Below are 22,775 nucleotides of genomic sequence, written 5' to 3'. Positions count from 1 at the left end.
GTAAAATACGAAAGCTGGGGGAAAGAAGCCGTACAGAAGTGAGTGTTGTTTGTGATGTCCCCTTATGCCTCCAAACTTCAATGGTTTATTTCATCCAGTCAGAGAAAAGGCCTGGAAAATTTTGTGAGGAAGTGAGAAACGAGTATCACTGCTTTATGTAGTCCATGTCCTTTTGGTATCAGCCAGCTTTTTACATTTTTTGAAGCTCTGTTGGCCATTAAAGACAGTGTATCTAAAAATACAATATAGACAAAACCGGGCTAAGGGGGATGGCAGGGAATTCATAGAGTTCCCTCCCATAAGCATTTTTAGCTGATTCTTAGCTGCATTTTCCCTCTTGTCCAATACATAAACAGGCATTGTGCAACAGAACAGGTTCAAAACTGTGCATCTCTCCTCCATTCTCATGGAAAGATTTGGTCTGTAATCCCTACTGCTTTGTGAATAAACAGCCTAGATGGCAAATAATTTTTGTGTTCCAAAATTGCCCAGATATAGCTGGTAAGAAACTGTCAGCAATCCCATATTAAGCTGCAGCTTTACATTAAATCCGAGAGTATGCGTCCGGCTTCTAATCGCTAACAGAGCTTACTCTGACAAGAAGTTCCAATCTTCTAGCAAAATAACAGAATGCTTATTAAACTAACAAGTCTAAAACTCAGAAATAAACTGTGCCGTGAAAAATCAGTGCAGTGGGTAAAACCAGGCTGTCAATCTTAAAGCACCCTCTTTTGTCATATTACTTATTCAAAAGATACGTATTTATATGGACGCACGAGGCCAGATCCTTAGGTTTAGCCTTTTTATACCATGCATAGAGCAGGTCTTAGGATGATAAAAGTAACTTAACTTTAAGCCACTACCTCTGTCTTCAGGATGCAGGGGTCATGATTTTGGTACCAATGTTCATCTTAAAAAAGACTCACAGATACTCTAGTTTTAATTGCCTTAGCTACTTATAGCCTTCTGAGGGCTGTCAAAGCAGCTAGGAATTGATTGGACTCAGCATTCTGGCTATTCATCCTTTCCACTGAGCCTCTCTCCTTTTGATCTACGACTAGGAGGAATAGGAATTGTAGGACTTTATGCCATTAAAATAAATTCTCCACTGAGTGAATCCATAGATAGGTGATTAAATTATCTCTGTGGCTGCAGAAAAAGCCACAAGCTGACACAGACACACATTTCCTTAGGGCAGGAAAAAATCGTCTTTATGCAATACAATTTCTCTGCATCCTAAGATTGATTGCCATGAATCTGAACACTGCAACCAGAATACAAAAACATTAGGAAACTAGTGTTTCAGGACATTGTGACTGGATGTTTTTTCTTCTAAACCAAATAAGTAGCTTTAAAAATAGGCCAATTAACCAATAGAAAATGGCTAGTAAGGTGTTTGTTGTATATTTTAAATACTAAAAGGGGAGGAAAATAGCAAATGTGATACAAAAGATATGACTAATAGGGAGAAGGTGAAGTGGGAGAACAGAATATTAATAAAATGGGAGCTGTAATTAAAAAGAAGTAGTGTGCTATAACTGAAGCTTTCTATTTTTGTAGTGTTCAGTTCCAGGTGAGTTTACTGGTTCATTTATTCTTTATGTCCCACTGAATCTTAGTATGGACTTTCCAACCATGTTAAATAATTCTCCTGTGAGTCTGTATTCCATTCAGTGGAACCACCATAATGCTCTGTCAAAGGAAACTGAAATCAAATCAGGTGGGCTCAAAACATTTTCCCATTAATATTGTATGTCATTGTTATGTAGTTCATCGAAAAGCTATTCCTTAACTAGACTTGCAACTAGTTAGTTACATGCCAGCTATTGGACAAATATGTACCATTTTTAAATTAATCACAGTTTGATGTGGACAGCAACCGTTCTAGTAGGGAGAAATGTTTAAATAACTATGGCTTGTTACAGCCCATAGGATCTGTTAGAGAACAGAACCATCTCCCAGAAGGAATGCTGGTATCAAGACACTTAAAACTAGCCTGGACACAAAAACACTGCAAGAGCTTTCTTCACTGGCAAATGACAGCCTTCCTGGCTCTAATTTCTGTGATCAGTTTACTGTAGTGTAAATCAAAGATGAATCACAGTAATGTCCTTGGCACTCTAGTATATTGCCTTAAACCACATGAATGCTGAAATAGGGAGTTCTTGTACATTTGCACACTGGAATCCTTTTTTCCCAGCCTGTGCTCCCCCCCCCCCGCCCCGTTCTCTTCATCAGATTTAAATCTCTTTAATGAGCCAGCTAGATTATGGAGCTCTGATAGGTGGCATGGCTTTTTGGCGAGAGCCAAACTGAAGGACCTGCTGCACATAACCTGGTTCCCAGGCTCCTTGCCAGCAGCAGGGCGTGATGTAATAGTCCTTCATGCTGAACAAGTTAACAGCCCTGTTTTTGAGTTTACTACATTTTGGCTAAGAAACAGCATGAATAGCCTTGCAGGGAAGTGCTACTGTTTAACAAGCAGATAGCTGCAAAAACAATCTTGTTTCCCCCTCTGTATCTAGGACTGGAAGAGAGAGTCCCAGCTGTACGTTACATCTCTCCTCTTCCGTATGCTGGAGCAGCAAGGACTGTGTAAAATCAATGCAGACTGGACTCTCTCGGTTCTTCCTGCATGCTGTATCTGCAGTTTTAACAGGACTTGTTCACACAAGCTTAAGTAAATCTCAGACTACCTTCTGGCTGAGATGTCCTCTTTTTAAGAAAGTTCAGGGAAACTACTTGGCTCAGAAGTTACTTGGAGAGCAGTGGTGAACTACACAACCATATGGAAAGGGCCGTTTGTAAGCATGTTCTGCCTTTGTCACTTCTTCTGAGCAGAGGAAGCCCCAACTCTGTTTTTCACCAAAAGATAACTCAAAGGCAACTCCTCAGTTTGGAGCTAGCACCTTCTTTCTCTGGCCTGGACTCTTCTCATGCCAGGAAAGGGGAAAACCCATAAAGGCCTGGAAATGATGTACCACAAAAATGCTTGTGTTTGCAGGAGTCAGGGAATACTGCTGTTTTCACAGTGCCTTATGCACCAGTGGAAGAAGAAAGGACGAAATGAAAAGGATACAACCACATTAAGCTCAACATACTACATTCCACTTTAAAATGCAGGCAAAGCGGAAACAGGGCAAACATGTTCATTATTGAATTTGCAACCTCTCTACATTCCTTTCGTGGTTAGTAATGTCACATTAGTGAAGAGTTATCATTTACCACTTACTGCCTGAAGGTTACACAGTCCAAACAACACAAGGCCAAAGTACAGAGTCATGAACTGTACTGCGAAAAATCAAATTGCTCCTTCCCCATTTAATGCGGTGCACAGTAATCTTCTGGTATAACTTTGATCTCTTATCAGCTGAATTTCTCATTACAGCCTTCCAACTCAACCACTAGGAACACCTGCACAGCCAGAGGAAAGCCTGTGAGAGCTGCTGCAATGGTGTGTCGCTGCCTCCTCTCATCTAGCTTTGGGGCCCTGACAGAAGTGCCTCAGTTAGAAATGCAACACCTGGAGTTAGTCCCTTGATAATCAGCGCCAAAGGCTGTTCAGCCCACTGGAGATCTGATTCATGCCCTGCACATGCCTCTCTGTGGGATACAGAGACAACTAGAGCTACTACGCTCCCAACTTAAGCAGCTCAGATGGGTTTCTAAAGTTAGGGGGGATAAACCCAGACCTTAGTGATCAGCACAGACATCCATTTAGCATGAGGTTAACTGCTTACGTTTGTATACTGTGTTGAGATGATACTCGCTGAAGGAGAATCTCCCTCTGTTAGAAACTGTCTCCCACTATTTATTCCCCTCGCCAGAATCTAAGGCTTAAAAATCACATTAAAATATACACTGTCCTAAGTGCTACTAAAACATGAAAAGTTTTGATTACATCTGCTGGAAAATAAATATTTTAATTCTTTCCTTCATGCCTTCTCTCCTACTGAACAGATTTAACCGTTCTATGCCACAGTCTCAGACATATAAAAACCAAGTACACAATCAGCTTCAAACGCAGTTAATTGTAAAAATGGGCTAAGAGTTGTTCCAAGTCCTGATACTGCACCTTCCTATAATTATCTGCTGTTCTGTGGGGTTTTTTTAATAGTACTTCCGGCTCTAGGTCCAAGGGTTTCTCTTTGCTACTGCAATATATATAGCAATCATGAATAATTTATAATAGTTCTGGGATCTCACACACTTTCATCACTAGTTAAACAATATAATATGTAAATGAGATTGAAGTTGACAGAGCCCTCTAGATAAGAGTCAACTTCTCATTTCAGATGTCACCATAGAAGCTTCCCTGTCATTAAACTAATCATCTAACGGCATGGCCGCTATGAAACCATTTATCACATAATTTAAAGTGTGTTTTTAAGCTAATTGGAGTTGTTATGCCAAGAAATCATGATCTAAGTAAATGAGAAATTGAGTTTGCCGTTTACAGATTTGTTTATAGCATGTGCATTGTAAAAACATGTATTTATTAACACAGCTCAGAATAAATGAAATGTTTGAAACACAGTACTCAGATCAAGAATGTTGGTCTACTGCTATCGTATTTGTAAAGGATTGCTAGGTCAGTAACTTACAGGGCTCGAAAGACAGAACAGTCCTGAGTGAACACCCACCAGCTTCAGATTCACGCCCTTCTGCAGAACCTTAGCCTTTCTCTCCTCTAACAGTTTCTCCTACTAGAAGAGCATAGGAAATCTCTCTCCCTGATCTCTGTTGAAAATGAAGCATCCAGGGCTTCATTCCTCACAGATCTGTAGCTGCTGACATTTGTTTCCAAGTAAACCAAAAAAATAATAGTTCACTGACAGCCCTGCACACTCCCGGTTCTCAGATACAGAGGGTACAAACCAAAGACAATGCGGTGCTATACATCCTATGTATTTCTGTATCTTCTGAACAGGAGATAACCAAGTCCAACATACTGAGTTCCCATCCAGACTCTCTCGTGTACATATATACAACCATAACAGCTGTTAAGTACTTGCTGAGAATTCTGTTTCTTTATTCTGGCATCTTCGACTCAATTTCATAGTGTCCGAATCAGCAAATAATTAAAAACAAACTTGTGAGTCTTTTGGTCAGTGGAATGTGCTAAATTTCTGTTGTTTCCCCACTTCTATTCTAACAGGTACAAAAGACTCCTCTGTAGTTGCATAATGCAGATAAACACATTCATATGCAAACAATATGACTGACTGAAACCTACTGAAAATAGTTTTGTGTCCTACAAGCCTTTGAGTTTCATAATTTATGTATCCCAAGACTACTACTTACAAGGAAAGGCAATGAGCTGGCTGGAGAAGAGTTACTGCTGGAGTACCCCAACTACAAATGTAGGATTTCTTTTATTTAATACTTTAATTATTTACTGTTGGGTAGCAGCAGAACAGAAAGTCTGCATTTTGCAGGAAGAGTTTGGCTTGCTTAATTTAGAAAAACAAAGGTTGGCTACAGGTACAACAGGATGTAACAAACAATGAATGAAAATGACTATTAATTATAAGAGCAAACGGTCATAACCTGTCCATGAAAAAAATTAGGTTGAACATCAGAGACTTCCTAACCATTACCCAGAAAGGGTCCCCAAAACAGGGCATGTGTTTTACTGGATGTGTGTGAACGACTGGAAAGTAGTATGTGAACGCTGATGCAGTACCGAAACACTTCCAGCAAAACAACGGCTGCTGCTGCTGTGGAGGTACCTAACACGAAAAAAAAAGGGTTGGGGATTGCTGTGTTAGCGTATTCAGATCCTGGAGCAGCTTTCCCATGGGCAAGTGGGAGGAAACTTCCTGCTTTTAAATAAATTACTAAGAACTGGAATGAAACAGAACTACAGAACTTGTAGCTGTTCGACAGGGAAACAGACTTTATGTCCTTTAGAAATCTAGATTTCTAGGTATAGAAAACGTAAAAGATTTTGTATTCGGGGAGGGGAAGGGAAGAAGAAAAGCTGGGAAAGACAAATGCAGGGTAGTTAACTCTGATTACATGTAGTTAATTCTGATCACAGTCTGCTAGTTCCATGAGGCAGGGGAACCGTGAACAGAAAGATACAGTAAATGCAAAGGAATTAACACAAAAAAGAAGGACGGGGCAAAAAGGCAGAGGAGAAAAGAGAAGAAGAGCGATGCCTCTGAGGCTCAGGCTGGCCGAGGGGAGGAGGCACAACAGCACGCAGTGCTGATGTTGCGGTGGAGAGTGTCAGAGGCTGGAATTCCTGTATTCCCAGGAACTGCTGAGTTCATGCATTCCCAGAGATAAATAAACCACTCTTATGCAGACACCACTCTTACGAAGACACATTGGGGGCTGGATAAATACACCCTGGCAGTGCTGCCCTTCCTGCTCTACCCTCTGAGCTGGGGCAGGAGGCGTGATAGCAGCTAGTGCCGTTAGTCACCAGCCGTCCCAGCCATCTCGGACTCCAGCGGCAGCAGGAACTCAGAACCCCTGCAGCTCATACTGTGAATTTCTTTTTGATATGCTCTCCTTGGCTGCTAGCTATCTCATCAGCTCTTCCTAAGGGAGATAAAAGACAATCCTAAATAAAATTTTATCCTTCTCTAAGGTGACATCTCAGCAGCCTATGCTGGGATCTGTAGCCACAGCAAAACTCGCTTGAGAAGAGGGCAAAAACTAGTTGCTATCTGGGTAAGCCAGAAGGGGAGCTTCCACCTTTGGATTCCCAGTGCCTTGTCAGCTGAATACTGGGGAAGCTGAGACAAGCCTGCAGTAAAAGGCCCATGACATTGTTCTCGTTCTGTTCGACAGTACGGACACACAGGTTCCAGCTCATCGGTTGTAATACAAGAAACAGTTACACACAGCCCTGTACATTTCCCAGTGGTAAACTGGACATACACTTTACTTACTGGTTTTGAGGTAGCACAGGGAGCTGGTGACATGATAGGAGGCTTGGCGGCACTTTGAGATGGAGGCAAAGAAAATCTCTGCCCTGTGTCCGGAGGAGAAGAACAGTGAATCCGTGTTTCTAGCCTCTCAGGCTCATGCTTATAGGATTCAAGAGGAAATGTGGGCTGCTTGGTCACTTGAGTTGGGGTAGATGGAGAAGAGGAGAGGCCAGAGGCTGCAAACAAGAATAATTACCAGAGATCAGTTCAGAAGAAGAGCAGACAGAAATCTCAGCTTTATAGTGAACCTGTAGTTTTTCATCACGTTTCGCCAGACTAAAAGTATGTATCTCACCCCCTCGTTTATGAAAGGGAATTGCACCGTCTTGCCATTAAAACTCTTAATATTCAACTGGTCGAATTGTCTGATCCATTTACAGGGAGGCGTGGTGGCAAGACGAGGGTGCTGGAGGTTCGTGTTGTATTAACCTGCTGTCTGATTGCTTATTTCTAAAATGTTCCTCAGCATCGGTATTACTTTATCATTATAATTTTAATACTCCCGTGAGTCTCAGGGTTATATCTATCTCATGGCAAATGGCTCAAGAGCTTTAATGGTTGCTTCTTCTTCTTTTTCATTATTTTAACAGTATCTCAGCCAGCAGTTAGAATAAAATTAGGAGCAGAGGCGAGAAGAAACAGCACATATTTCCCATAAGCCTCAGTCTGCTTCTAAGAAGGCTCTTGGCAATGCCTTTACACAAACTAGAATTGTTTTCAGCGGCCTTTGAGGAGAAGTTTATTCATGTCTTTTGCTGAAAATCAGTATCAGCAGCAGATCATTTCTCCTGTGAGCATTCTGTTTTTATTTGACACATGAATCTACCCCAGCTGTATTTTAGGTTATGTTCTTGGGGCAGTTCTGAATTGTGATCAAACAGATCATTTAAACTCTATTTATTGTCCATTTAAGAACCAGCAGACATCCACATCCAATTAGAAAATTCAAGTTACAACATGTGTTTCTTGTTATATCTATATGTACGTCAGCAAACAAAGGATGATTCTCACATGCCAGCATAAATCAGGACAGACTTAAATGCGTAAGAACTGTGAGGCCGAACAGAGCTACGTATTTTGAAGTGGGCTGCTGGCACCTATATGATCTCTGAATTTGGTTCACTTGTACTTCCAGAGGTTTCTGCAGATGACCAGTTAGTCCAGAGGGGACTCAAGTCCATCAAAAGGGAGCAGATAGATAGCATTTAATAAGCATAATACCCCAAGCCATTCAAACAAGTGTTTGAGAACATGATAATGCATCTTCATGAGAAGTTGAGCTCATCTTCTCGGTGTGAGCTTTCAAGGCTCCACCAGAGATTTTTGCACCAGAGATTTTTTCCCATTCAGAAGCTTTGCGCTGGTGTACACGCAGCCTCCGCTGGCCGTTCCTTTCAACCCGGGGTAAAGTGCATTAGTACGACTCACAGTATACTCATTACCTCTTGGTGTCACATTTTACCTCGCAGACAGCATTTTCAAAGAAAACTTTGTATTGATGGAAAATAAGAATAAAATTCAGTAATAACTAAGATGCTAGACTCAGAAGACTAGAAATCCAACAGCCCAGGGAGGGATCTATTACTTGAAGAAACTATTACTCCTGACATATCTAGGGAAGAGTTACCATGTCTTAGATTAAAGGAATTAGTGAGGAATTTAGGTAACTGTTCTTTAGCTATCATTCTTCATTGAAAGCCACCTTTCTTGATGGCCTTTGCACATGAAGGGTCTGAACTTTAAGATAATAAAATCACTTATCAAGAAACCTGCAAAATAATTAGGCTCTAATGTGTTTTATTTGTAGTGGTTTTAGTGGTGCAGTGTAATGTATTTCTTTCAAAGAAAATCCTAACTCTGGCTGAAAAATTCTAGCTTTGCTGGAATAAAAAAGGACCCCCTACTCAGTCCCTCTCTACAGTCCTTTTCCAGAATTGCAGCTGACCTCCAAGGACTTCCATTTCCTTTCTCAGAGAGACCTGCAGCTCTGCCAGTCGAGCAGCAATAACCACCGATCCAGTGGAGACTGGCTGTTGGAGGTAGATATAAATGCTGGCTAACGTGAAGTGCCACGGGACGCGGCAAGAAGAATAACCCTGGCATTCTGAACGTCCTCAGCTTCTGCTGATTTCAGTGGGACTGGAGAGTGTTCCACATCCTGAAGGACTGGAAGGACACCTAACTTGCCTGTGCACAGTTTTTGTTTACAGACAAATTTAGATAAACGGTTCTGGGGAAGATGCTTTTATCTTCTGGGATTTTATGGATGTACAAATGTTTCCTGAGCACTCAGCCTGGGGTTTGAGGTGGATGGTAGCTGTAATTGATGCAAATGTAAAACCGCTAAAAGGGAGAAAAACACCATTAGATCTTAAAGTCTTGCTGCTGGGATGCGTTCATTGTGCGCTAATGTATTCAGCAAGTCTACAAAAACAATTTCCAATATCAACAAGCTCTGCCAAAAAAGCTATTACCAGACAGAAGGAAACCACATATTCATCACCCTAACAAGGCTGGCTGACCAAGTGCAGAGGACATCTATAGGACACAGAAAGTTGTGGACCGAAGGAGACCAAGGAAGTAACATCTCTTACACCCTATGGAAACCATTGCCACCTCATTATAGATGTGGAACAGCACAGAGAGGACAGAAGGTGTGGCTTCCATTTCATAAGAACGTTCGCTGCTGGTGAGTCTCCTTTTGGATGCCAGCCTTCGACACTTGGCATGAGCTTTTGTGGATGATGAGCATCTGTGACTCCAGCAACTTTACTGGGAGCACTCTGAGCCTTACAACTGTCTGTTTCAACAAGGCACTTCAAACATAAAGTACTCAATGTGAGGCACACCCTAATACATTTGAGATTCAATTTTTTTGTGGCTCAGTTTCCACACAGAGGCGGAGGGAAAATCATAATTATTTTGCAGGGAATTTGATTAAATTATGTCATTGAGCTTTTCAATCTTCGGTATTTAAAAGCCTACCTCATAGCATTATTGTGGTATCTAAGTTATTTTAATTTGTACAATACTGGGATTGAAAGAATAAACCCATAGGAAATGTTAAATATTTTTATGATTATGAAAACAAAAGAATTTTGGCTGCTGTGATACAGCTCAACATCCTAAACCCTACAAAGGATTTTATAAAAGCCTGCCACATAAAAGAATGAAAATCTGTAATATATCCCCAAACCAAAATCAGTTCAGGAGAACAGAACTTTGCATTAACTTTAATCCTATTAGTCTGCCATCTAAACAGATGGCATTGGTGTAAATATATAGTTACATGTGTGTGCAGTAGCTGCCCTGGTCTTCTACAAAAGAAGTCCATTGAAGAGACAAGATACAGCTACATCCCATGGCTGAAAACGGTTCATTTTGGAGAAAGTATGCATAAAACAATTAAGCAGTGAAAACTAGCCAACAATTCTAGAGTCTTCTACAGTGAAGCTAAAAAAATTCAGTACGTACTTAGGATTTTTATGGAGAAACAATCTTTGAAATTGGCTCCAAACTGCAGGTTGTGGTAACAAGATGTACTGATATGGCAAGTAATTATCTCTTATGATAATGTTTCATCAGACAATGAAATGCATAATGAAACGTGATCTTTTCATGTTAAGAAACTAAACAGGTCTTCCTTTTTCTGTAATGTAAACTGAGAATTTTACACAAAAAAAATGAAAGAGAAAAAAAATCTAGCTGGGGGGTTACTGTATCACTGGCTAATGCAAGGTTCTGTCCTGTGTTTTCTATTGATTGTCCCTGCCCAGTGCTGAAACAGTCCAAGAGGTTGGGTTTGTTCTGATTTATCATAACATTTCCTTTCTGGAGGCAAAACAAGCGCGAAAAAAGAAGATAACTTTGAGGTCTCCATATTGATGAATCGTAAGTCCTAACATTTGCATAATTAAATAGGAATATGAATAAGAATACTCATAAGAATATAAGAATACGTGGTGTAAAATTGCATTAATGTAAAGTAGCAACTTCGTATTATAACTTTACTCAGCATATGTATGCGAGATCCTAACAGGACTAAATAGCACTAGTGTTAATTCTGAGCGAAATGGGACTGTCTCTGCTTGCCTTCTCCCTGCGACAGCGTTATCTCCGACGGCACGCAGTGACAGCCCAGCGTTCAGCTCTGCGCCCGTACTGGAGCAGCTTCAGCTGGGATCTCGCCGCACATCACAAGCTGGAGCCCCGAGAAAGTACTGCTGCAACAGCAGAGCCCACAGCTTCGGCCCAGGCTAGCATGCAACACCAACTGGTATTCAGCTGGTCGCAATCATACAAAAATAACATTGCTGCCTTTGCTTGTTCCTCTAGGTATTTGCACCTATTTCTTTTAAATAAAGCCCTTATTTTTCATGGAGTGAAGTTCTCCACCCACTTGGGCATTCCGATCCAAACCAGCCCTCCACTGATACACAACAGGAAAGGACAAAGCGCTGCGCTGCCATCCGTGTGCTCCCGAGGGAAGGAGGGTGGCCGCCCTCCTGAATTTCCTACATTCCCCGGGTGACACCCACAGTTAGTTCTGTCACCCACCCTTCACACCTGACCCGGCAGGATGCATCTGGTGGTTTCTGGGAGGAAGGATGCTCACAGCCGAGCGATTCCGGCCAAAGCCTCGCTTTTATCTATCAGCTCTGCTACATGCAGTTCTGCCTGGAGCTCCAACTGACCCCCTTCCAGAACGGGAAGCAGCCCCTGCCCCCAGCAACCTGCGGAGCCACCTGCCCACAAGCGATGCTGCGAGGGGTTTCGGGGATGTGCCAACGCTCCTGCGCAAGAGGCTGCCTGCGGGTGGTTCGGAATGGCGTCACGCTCCCCTGTCGAGGGCCCAAAGACTAGAGCCAGCAGCCTGCTCTCAGACTTCATTCTTGTATTTGTGCACTTGAGATCAAGTTGCTAAAACTGGTAAGAGTTACTGGCCGTGCAAAATATATCACTTTTGCAGTTTACCTCTTCCTGGGAGTCACACTTCAGTATTCTCTCGTCCTGTACCATTGCCATTGCTAACACATAAAGCTGTTGCTAGAACACCTTTCCATTTTTATACATAGGGATATATTAATTCACCATTTAGACTGAAACTTCTCAGAAAAAAACAAAAGGAACTTCCATTTGCAGTGGCTCCGTCTGACACTTTTTGTCTGATTCCTTCCCAGTACAACACTGTCCTTTCATTTCCATTCTTCAGCGGGCAGTGAAACGGAGACGGCGGCAGGCTGCCGCTGCTGAATTTTAAGTAGTTTGCAGCAGAAGGGAATCTGAGTTGAGCAGGCTGTTCATTAAGCTGATTCACTCTTCAGACACAATACTATGTTAGTTTTGACACATAAGCAAATTGATGCAAATTATGTGAAATGAAGTTTAATGCCACTTAATGGCAGTAAAATGATGAACCCATAAACCAGGTAAGTGGCTACTGGCTGTTTCTATTCAAATAAGTGTGGTGATTTTGACATTAAATGTTGTAAAATACTTGTTAGTTAAAAAAAAATAAAGAAAATTAAGCCTGAAAAGTAATCTGAAGAGTTTTTGTACCAAAAAATATGACAGATATGCCCAGGAGATTTCCTGCTGTATCTACCATTTTCACTTAGGCACCAATTCAGGAAGGCTCCCACCCTACAAGAACTACAGCTTCCACTGTTGAGCCACACAGCCTGTATCTGTGACCAACAGCGCATCGCTCGTGTCACGGCCGGGCCTTCCAGGCCTTCGTCCCAGCTCCCTGCTGCTGGCTGAGCAGCATCTAGCCTGGCTGCACTAGCAAGAACATTTGTTTCAGTCTCATTGAAACAAATCCGTGGCTATTCATGTAGCTGGTACATCATTCCATGGGAAGCTTACTTGTTTCTAAAAACATCTTGCAGATTTTTTTTCTTAATCAAAGGAAGAGTAAAATACATCCTGTAAGTCATTAAAATATCATATACTGTCTGACAAGTTACACAGGGAAATGTAATTTTTTGCAGTAAAAATCTAATTCTTTATATTAGTTCAAATATAGTAAAGGAAACTGCTCCTTAAGTGGTCTCAGCCACAGAAATACCTGAATCTGAAAGCACCAGCTTTTGCTTTAGAAGCTACTTCACTTTGTAAAAGCTTAGACAAAGCCATATCAGTTTCCAGGATTCAGCCCGTTCTCTGCTTGTGGTCTATTTATGTGCCGAAACAACACTTGCATCTGTGGAATCTGCAATCCTTTCCTCGTAAAACTTTTCCTCGTAAAACAGAGAAAATCACTGTTTCCTCATAAAACTGAGAAGATCATTGTTCTTCATTCTGAAGAGCTTGAGGCTGCTTTAGGAGGAAAGGCTGATCAGGAGGAAGACTTGCCCAATGCTGTATCCTTCAAAGGGTTTCCTGCAGGTTTCTCCTGCACGGCTGCCTAGACAGAGGATCTTCCACCTTGCCCAGAACTGCACATTGGTTATCTCACATTTGTTAACTGTATTTCACAAATCTGGAACAACTTGACACGTTATGTCAGCATGGCATCAGAACATAACTGAAATAGTATTTCATTTCCTCAGAGCAGCTTTCCAAATGCCCACCATCTGGGAACTGCAAGCAGCCTACACCTCCAGTCTCGGATAAAGGGGACTTTGCAGGCCTCGGGAGGTCCTGGCTCTGCACTGTTTTGCCTTTTCAGAGTGCCCTGCGAGGCTCTGGGTGCGTCCCCACAGCAGTCATCCCCTCTGCACTATGGGGCCAGAGCCGTCTGACAGGCTCTCAGCCACGGGGACCGACCCTGCAGAGCTCCCCAGTCCTGCTGCCCAAGCAGCCTTGCAGCTGGTTTCCACCCCCTCCCTCTCCCAAGCTTAGCGCCTTTCTGAGACCGAAACCTCCACAGCGAGCCTGCATTTTCACACTTGGTTCTTAACAGTTGTTCTCCACAACTAGATGAGGTTCATCGCTTTTGGTTTTGCACTGCCTGTTTGCAACAGGCTTGCATTTTTCCTGTATTCAGAAGAAAATTTCTATCAGATATGAGAGTTGCCCAGGAGGCTCAGTTGTCAGGAGAGGGGCGGCTGTCAGGGGCTGTGAACTTGGGCTGTCAGGGCTATCGGCAAGCTGCAAGAAGTAGTGCATAGGATACAGAGATGTATCATGAATTGGCTGCTTTTAAAGCAACAAATAGTCAGGATCCCGACACAGCAAGCAGAGACTAGAAATCCTGGCGTAGAGCATCCCTCCCAATGGGATTTTTCTAGTTCTCATTGCCAGGAAGGTCCCAGTCTGGCTTCTAACTCCCAGTTTTCTGCCATCCCTTCTCCTTTGTCTTGCAAACACTGGAGAGAAAATCATGGGCAAATAATTCATAGCAAAGAAATGGAGATCAGCCATGAGCTTGGTGGCAAAGAATGGCATTTTTTGGTTTTGATTTTTTTTGAGACAGCCAAATGCACATTCCACTTCTGTTTGACAGCCTGACGGGTGATGAAGGAAGAGGTCCTGGTAATGGGTGAGGCAGCTGCTGAGTAAGTGCCTGAGCCAGGCAGGAGCAATTAGCTCAGCATGGTAATTATATCTAGAGACCCAGCACCAAGACATTACCAGACGCCATAGGGCTGTGGCCAGCACGCACTGTCAGAAACACAGGCAGTAAGTACCTTGCCAGCACAAGTGCCTGTGGCAGGAGTAAAGTGTTAGCAGTGATCCTCAGCAGGTCACATCACGATGGGGGAGCAGCCTGTAGAACCACAAGAAGCAGGAGGAGGAGGTTTGGGCGCGTGTCTCTGTGAGAAGCACAAGTGAGCAAAGAATGTTTTATCTTCCTGTGCATCCCTCACCCACAGAGCATGGGGTCGAGCTTGCAAATACCAGCCTCTCACTTTCTGAAGCACCCAGCTAACTTTCCAATCCTGCCACTGGCAGCGGAGCAAGAGGAGATTGCGAGTGCTGCCTGCCAAGTGGCTGCTGCTGCGCACACCCCCAGGACAGCCGACGAGATACGACGTCCTGCAGCCGCTGCCCGGGGGTGACTGCTGCGTTCTACCAAAAGCTAACTGTGCAGTACCAGGATACCTATCTAAAAAGTCACTGAAACGAAAATCAATCACTTGTCTTCATTCAAACGGTGCTGGAAAGGCACATGACACCTGTGCAAACCCCGAGTTTCTTTTTCTGATCCAAACCACATGAGTAACGAGCGTAAACTAAGCCATGCAAATAAGCCACGTGCAACAGTTGGCCCTGACCAACAGACTGATAACTGCTGAAGGAGAATCTCCTCTGACTTCCCAGCCCCGTATCAGCACGTCAGCCAGGCACGGCACTGCATCACATGGCAGAGATTCACATGGTCACTGGTACTATGTGCTGGTTACAGCCGGCTGCCGTGAGGAACAAAGCCTACAGCAGGGCTACTTAATATTTACTTAATACACCACCTGGCATTTAAACTTTCACAGAGTACTTTGTGTTCAGAGGCCTTAATGAAATCACTTTTCTATTTTAGCAAAGACATCTGGCTGCTAAAGCTAACATTTAACAGCTCTTTCCACGCTCACCTCAACCTTCCTACGTAGGCTTTCTTTGCTGCTTTGAGCCAAGCTGAGCTAAACGCTGCCCTGCCATCACAGCAAGCTGCAAACTGCCTGTCTTCAGGGACAGCTCTGTGGCCAGCCCTGTCTGCCTTTCCATCACCCTGTCCTCTGCCAGAGGCTGCTCCAACTGCTTTCTGCCCTGGCACCCTCTCCTGGGTTTTGCACAGCGAAGCTCCCAAACCGCTGTTATCATCATCATCATCATCATCATCATCATCATCATCATCATCATCATCATCATCCGTGCTTTGCTCCTGGTAGCACCCACTGTGTGCAATGTGCTCCACAAACCTAAAAGGCAACACAAGCCCCGACCCAAAGGGTTTGCTTTTTGGCAAGCAAAGGAAAAGAGGAGGAAAATTAAGGTGGGGACAGGTGGGAGGAGGAATGTTGTATCCACAACACATAAAGACAAGTTTTGAAGTAATTGCTTGCTTGTTCTGAAGCTTAATTTCACACATACAGATTTCATACTTAATTACTGCACTAAATGTCAGCTTTTCAAAAGCAGCTGCTTGGGAGGGGGTACAGAACAGGGTAAGTTGTTGCTTCTCCTATGATTTACGATACGCTCATGCAATGTGGATTTAAAAAATGTGGGAATGCTCTAAATCAGTGCCTTAACCACATACCTCATTTCTGTAACACGCTAAAGCAGAGGAACACCCCGTGGAAACTGAAAAAAACCCCAAACATTTTACAAATATGTCATTAGAGGTCCCAGTTAATGAAAAGAACAGTCTAAATCCAAGCCTGCAGAACCCTGCTGAAATCACTGTGGGTGATTTCATCTGAATAGTACATCTTGGTGTAACCGAGAGACAGAACATTAATGCGCATAAAGACCACTGGGATATCCATTTACAGCGTACGCATGACAGCTGGAGGGCTGGCGCCGGGGGAACGCACACTGCAAAGCCGCACACAGCCACGGCCGCGCAGCGAGAAGTCAAGCGTGGAGACTGCGCCGCTTTCTGCGGGTCGGAATAGCGGGTTACAAGGCTGTTGGAGCCGAGCCCTCAGGACTCGGGTCCTGGGACCTGCTCTCTCTTCATCTTATCAGTTTATATTAGCCTCAGTTTCCGACTCTTACAACGAAGAAAATAGCTCTAGGGGTGCTAGTCAAGGCGGCAGAGGTACAGCTGGACTGCAAGTCTCGCAGCACAGTTTACTTCTCTTTATTTTCTGCAACGCTTACAAGGGCACTGAGGCGAGAGTAATTAAATATTTGCAAAGTCCTCCAAATCCTCAGGAAAGTTGTAGCTAGAGAACGAAGCTGTAATTTGCAATTTCTTTGCTTCTGAAATGCGTGTTTTTCAAACCCTCTGTTCTTCTCTTATTAAAAGAACAAAAAAATATCTCCCTCATTCTAGCTCTTTCCAAAACTCAGCAGGAGTCCAAGCACTGCTTCAGCCTGTGGCATTTGCCTCTCCCCACTGTGCCTGACTCAGCCTTCTGTCTCATCATAATTCCTATCTTGCTAACCTGGGAATTAATCTTTTTGTGCACAGAAGACAACGCAGAGACGGCACAGTGCTCTCTAGCACACCTACCAAAGCCTTCTGAAGAAATAACTAATGACTTCATGGCTCTTGTTTGATCGAAAATAAATTGCTGTGGGCCTGTTCCTGCTCCTGACGCCACTCGGCAGTATAATTTCCATTGCCTTCGTTGGTCCTGGCTCACGCTTCTAGCTGGACATTAGTGCAGTAAGCAGCTGCTTTCTCGAGACGCTAGCCTGCTCGGAGACTAACCCTCTCCTTCCCATGAAATGATCCACACAACATCGGCTTGCTTCTGCCTCTCACAATTAGATCTTGAAGTGATGTAGAGTACAACTAACCTCAGGTCTCCGTCCTTCTGGTTGGTTCTAATCCGGACTGGTTTCCCGATGCAGTTCAAACACTCGTCTTGGCACAAGAATGAAGGCAGGGGGAAGGGGCCGGGAGGAAAGCAGAATCACTTAGTACAGTGGTGTAAACCAGCAATGCCACTTGAAGCATACAAAAAACTACAGCCCAAGTTCTTCTAACAGTTGCTAGGAATAGAGTTGTCCATCTAGGATCTGGTTGAGGGCACAAGGGAGAGAAAAGGGGAGAAGGCAGCTGCACAAACTTGTACCAAACCCACAACTATATCTAAAGACTTCATATATGCCCTGAATTGGGATGTACTTGTCTACAGCTGGCAAGGCCATGCTTCCCATATATGAGGAATCAGTTTCCATCTTCTTTTCTGCTCCCAGCACAGAAGCTGGGTAAGCTTAAAATCAAATGGAGCCCTGTCTTCTTGCCGTGATTCTCCACACTCTTACCAGTAAAGGAAGCACTGTCATGATAGCCGGCAAAGAAATGAGGCTGAAGAGCAGCAATATCACATGTGTGCATTAAAACTTCAGGGTGGAGCCAGGAGATACCCCAAGAGGCTATCTGAGGTATACTAAAAGGTATGCCAACAAAGTTTCAGATGCTGGTGTTGCCACAACTGTGGAAGTCAAACGCGCCTACCAAGCACGCTACATGCTCAAGAGAGCCATGAACACTCGGGCCCGTCCTAGTTAAAGAAAGAGTTCAGCCAGAAATGAATCCCTACTTTGTTAACATACACCTAACTACTTTACCTTACCAGACATCTGCTGGAAACACAACACAGCAGAGAGGAAACAGTCTAGGAGGTTCCTGGAGTGTAAGATAACTTCCTGACAAGCTGGTAAGTGAGCCTACCAGGGGAGGTGCCTCACTAGACCTGCTGTTTACTATCAGAGAAGGACTGCTGGGAGATGTGGTGGTCAGAGGCTGTCTTGGGCCTGGCAACCGTGAAATGATATAGCTCTCAGTTTGTGGTGAGGTAATGAGGGGGGCCAGCAAAACCACCACCATGGACTTTTGGAGGGCAGACTTTGGCCTGTTCAGAACGCTGGTTGAGAGAGTCCCCTGGGACAGAGTCCTGAAGGGCAAAGGGGTCCAGGCAGGCTGGACATTCTCCAAGGAGGAAGTCTTAAAGGTGCAGGAGCAGGCAGTCCCCATGTGCCATAAGACGAACCGGCAGGGAAAACAACCAGCCTGGCTGAACAGGGAGCTCTTGCTGGGACTCAGGAAAAAAAGGAGGGTCTACCACCTATGGGAGAAAGGGAAGGCGACTCCCGAGGAGTACAGGGGTCTCATTAGGTCCTGCAGAGAGGAAATTAGAAAGGCAAAAGCCCAGCTAGAACTTAGGCTGGCCACTGTTGTAAGGGACAACAAAAAATGTTTTTACAAATACATCAACAACAAAAAGAGGGCCAAGAAGAGACTCCTTCCCTTATTGGATGCAAGGGGGAATATTGCCAACAGGGATGAGGAAAAGGCAGAGGTATTTAATGCCTTCTTCACCTCAGTCTTTAATAGTCAGACTGGTTATTCCCAGGGTAGTCAGGCCCCAGTGCTGGAAGACAGGGAAGGAGAGTGGAACAAACCTCCCATAATCGAGGAGGAAGCGGTTCATGACGTGCTATGCCACCCGGACACTTACAAGTCCAAGAGGCCAGATGGGATCCACCCAAGAATGCTGAGGGAACTGGCGGAGGAGCTGACCAAGCCACTCTCCATCAACTATCAGCAGTCCTGGCTAACAGGGGAGGTCCCAGATGACTGGAGTCATCACCAGTGTAACACCCATCTACAAGAAAGGCTGGAAGGAGGATCCTGAGAATTACAGGCCTGTCAGCCTGACCTCGGTGCCGGGCAAGATTATGGAGCGATTCATCCTGAGTGTGCTCATGGGGCATATGAAGCACAACCAGGGGATCAGGACCAGCCAGCATGGGTTCATGAAAGGCAGGTCCTGCTTGATCAACCTGATCTCCTTCTGTGACCAGGTGACCCGCCTGGTGGATGAGGGAAAGGCTGTGGCTGTTGTCTACCTGGACTTTAGTAAGGCCTTTGACAGTGTTCCCCACAGCATCCTCCTGGAGAAACCAGCTGCCTGTGGTTTGGATGGGTGTACGCTTCGCTGGATAAAGAACTGGCTGAATGGCCAAGTGCAAAGAGTGGTGGTGAAGGGAGTTAAATCCAGCTTGCAGCCGGTCACGAGTGGTGTTCCCCAGGGCTCAGTTTTGGGTCCATCTTGTTTAACATCTTCATCAAAGATCTGGATGAGGGGATTGAGTGCTCCCTCAGTAAGTTTGCAGATGACACCAAGTTGGGTGGGAGTGTCAATCTGCTTGAGGGTAGGAAGGCTCTGCAGAGGGATCTGGACAGACTGGATCGACGTATGAGTACAGGGCCAGCTCTATGAGTTTCAACAAGGTCAAGTGCCGGGTCCTGCACCTGGGTCACAACAACCCCATGCACTGCTACAGGCTTGGGGAGGAGTGGCTGGAGAGTTGCCCAGTGGAAAAGGACCTTGGGGTGTTTGTGGACAGCTGGCTGAACGTGAGCCAGCAGTGTGCCCAGGTGACCAAGAAGGCCAACGGCATCCTGGCTTGGATCAGGAATAGCGTGGCCAGCAGGAGCAGGGAGGGGATCATGCCCCTGTAGTCGGCACTGGTGAGGCCGCACCTCCAGTACTGTGTTCAGTTTTGGGCCCCTCACTACAAGGAGGACATGGAGGTGCTGGAGCGTGTCCAGAGAAGGGCAACAAGGCTGGTGAAGGGTCTGGAGAACAAGTCTTATGAGGAATGGCTGAGGGAACTGGGGCTGTTTAGCCTGGAGAAGAGGAGGCTGAGGGGGGACTTTATTGCTCTCTACAACTGCCTGAAAGGAGGGTGTAGTGAGTCAGGTGTTCAGCTCACCTTGGGATATTCAATGATCCTGTCATTTTGGAGGTTCCCTTAAACTCCATCATCTTATTCTTATTACCTGCCCATGAGTAGAATTTAAACTCATGGGAGGGGACTAAACTTCAATGATGTCCATTGCACTGGATCAGCCAACACCTGGTCTGATTTTATATCTCTATTACCAAGTGTTTATACTGACCACACAGTTTCTGGTATTTCTGCACCAACTACATGATGCAAGGCTCGCCTGTGCCTTGCCAGCCACATATGCTTTCATGACTCCTGATCTGCCTCCTTCTGCAGACCAAGCATCTCCTCTACTCTCTACGCTTTCTGCTAAAATGTTACATCTAACACTCTGCTTCAGGTCCACCAGAGACTGACACTATTAGAGTTAGTTAGAGGAATTCCTCATGCAATTCCTATTTTCTTGTCATGTCACCTTCTGTTTGCAGGCCGATTCACACCTTCCTCACCCACTCGCATACTCACCAGAGCACCTGCGAGACCAGCCCCTGGCAGTGTGCCACAGGGCAGCTTCCCTTGCTTGGCTGCGCAGCAGGTCGCAGCCGATCCGTCCTCTCAACACCCAGCTCAGCCGTGCTGCGAGCTTCTGGCAGGAAACACCCCAAGTGCCCTTCAGCAAGGCATGCTTACATTTTTCCAAAGGGCTTGCCAGGCAATTTTCCTCTCCAGGAAATCCTTCCCCTCCCCTGTCCTCCAACCCCAGCTTCACCACACCGCCCATCCCAGGTCACTATTACAGCATGCCTCCAGCACATGACAGCAGTCACATTCCTGGCTTGTTTTACTCCTCCGAGCTGTCATCCTGCTGTCAAGCATATGAAAACACAGGAGCCAAAAGGACTTGGCATGTTGAGAGTGAGCACCTCACCAGCAGACTCTTTGGAGCAGGGGACACCTTCATGCCAGAGATTTCCCTCACTCAGTAGGGAAATCTGATCTATTTAAGCAGATCTACCTTTGCCCTTTCATTCTGCTGTTCCCCCCATCACACCAGTTCACTTTGCAGGTGCCTCCCTAACTCCCGGAGACTTGGGCATGTCCCATTCCTGCCCACCAGCATCAGCTGCAGACAGGCCGTTCACACTGGCGCTCCAACCGTCCTCATTTCCCACTCAAGTTAATACTCCAAAGCAAAGTATGGATTTCACAGCCATCGCTTCAGCCCTCAGATTCAGGGAGGCTGAGCCATGTCTGTCCACATAGAAGACAGCTAAGTGACAAACCCAGAGGACGAGCACACTCTAAGCTGCAGAAGCCAGGCAAATCCAGCAGCCATAAAAACCACAGAAGGCAAACCGAGTGCTTGGTGCTTCCATTGCGCCAGGCAAAAGCTCAGTGCATCTCCAAGCAGGTCCGTTTTTGTGGAGGCCCTTTCTCCAAGTTTACTACCTCTCTGACTAGGACAATGCAATGTCTGAAAGCTCAGACAGAAGAGATGCAGACAAAGTCTATGACATGAACGTTAATATACTACAAGGGGAAAAAGCAGAAACAACACTGACCAGCTAATGTGCTAGAGCAGAAAAGTGTGGACAGGTCTTTAAATCTCAGCATCTCCTTCCCTAGATGGATCAGTAGGAAAGCTACATCCGTTACTAGAAGATCTGCATTAGAGAACAAGCTGTGGGCAGTGATCTGACCATCTGCCCCATTGTCTTCTGTAATTCTGCAATGGTCAGGGAAAGGAAATGTACAGAAGACACCTATGCCCTTTTATTTAAGGCTTTAATCCCTCAAGAATCTGTGCACACAGGGCCAAATGTGGAGAAGGGCTTCAGAGGAGGCTGTGAGGAAGGAACCCGAGAGCAGGACCAGATCTGCTGGGGAAGGGATGGCTCCGCCAGCCTGGACCAGATCAAGCAACAGCCCTGTCAGAGCTGCCCTAAAGCTGCTCTTCACCTCGGAGCAAATGATTACTACAACCTCCACCCCACCGCCCTGCCCGCTGACACAGCTGGAACCAGACACGGCTCAGGGCTTCAAACTGGGAAGAAACTACATCCAACCTAAAACCTTCTGAAGAGCAGGAGGCCTCTTCACAGGCCAAGCATGGTCCCAGCATGGGGCGTGGGGGCTTGGCTGCTGACCTGCCCGGCCCCTGTGCAGGTCTGTGCGATGCCCAGGCAGCGTGCAGGGTGCTGGTAATGCAAGTACCGACTCAGATGTCATGGAGCAAAGCCTACGCCGCAAAGGCCGCGGTGAACAACTGTCAAACGATAAAAGATTTCAGGCACTGCTGACTGGAGCTGGATTTAACCTAGCAGGGAAAGACTTTGTATCCCATTACCAAGCCGCTGCGCCAGGCACTTCCCTCCCCAGCTGCACTATTTCAACCTCATTTCTGAAAATAAATTATGAGCTGTTTTCTCCTTGTAACAAGTAGCTATCGCACTGGAAATCTTGCTGTTTCCAGTTGTTAAAGCAAGGCTGTGCTGCAACCTGTTCCTCGAAGCATGGGCAGCTCCAGACAAGAGC

The 22,775-nt window shown here is 45.2% G+C and overlaps 1 protein-coding gene across 7 annotated transcripts in view; it reads right to left on the bottom strand.

Moving 5' to 3' along the window:
* The window catches only part of PRKAG2 (protein kinase AMP-activated non-catalytic subunit gamma 2), a 246,284-nt gene that overhangs the window by 68,672 nt on the left and 154,837 nt on the right, over positions 1 to 22,775 (bottom strand). For 6 of the 7 annotated variants that reach the window (XM_075419811.1, XM_075419807.1, XM_075419806.1 and 3 more), the window contains one exon: positions 6,906 to 7,120. In XM_075419811.1, the coding sequence (XP_075275926.1) occupies positions 6,906 to 7,120 (215 nt within the window). Of the gene's footprint in view, positions 1 to 6,905; positions 7,121 to 22,775 lie in introns of those variants that run through there. The other variant, XM_075419813.1, reaches the window with a different exon arrangement.

This window comes from Opisthocomus hoazin, chromosome 4 (assembly GCF_030867145.1).
Source record: "Opisthocomus hoazin isolate bOpiHoa1 chromosome 4, bOpiHoa1.hap1, whole genome shotgun sequence".
Lineage (NCBI taxonomy): Eukaryota > Metazoa > Chordata > Aves > Opisthocomiformes > Opisthocomidae > Opisthocomus > Opisthocomus hoazin.
The sequence above is the reverse complement of the archived record's forward strand: the minus strand, read 5'-3'. Positions and strand labels throughout refer to the sequence as shown.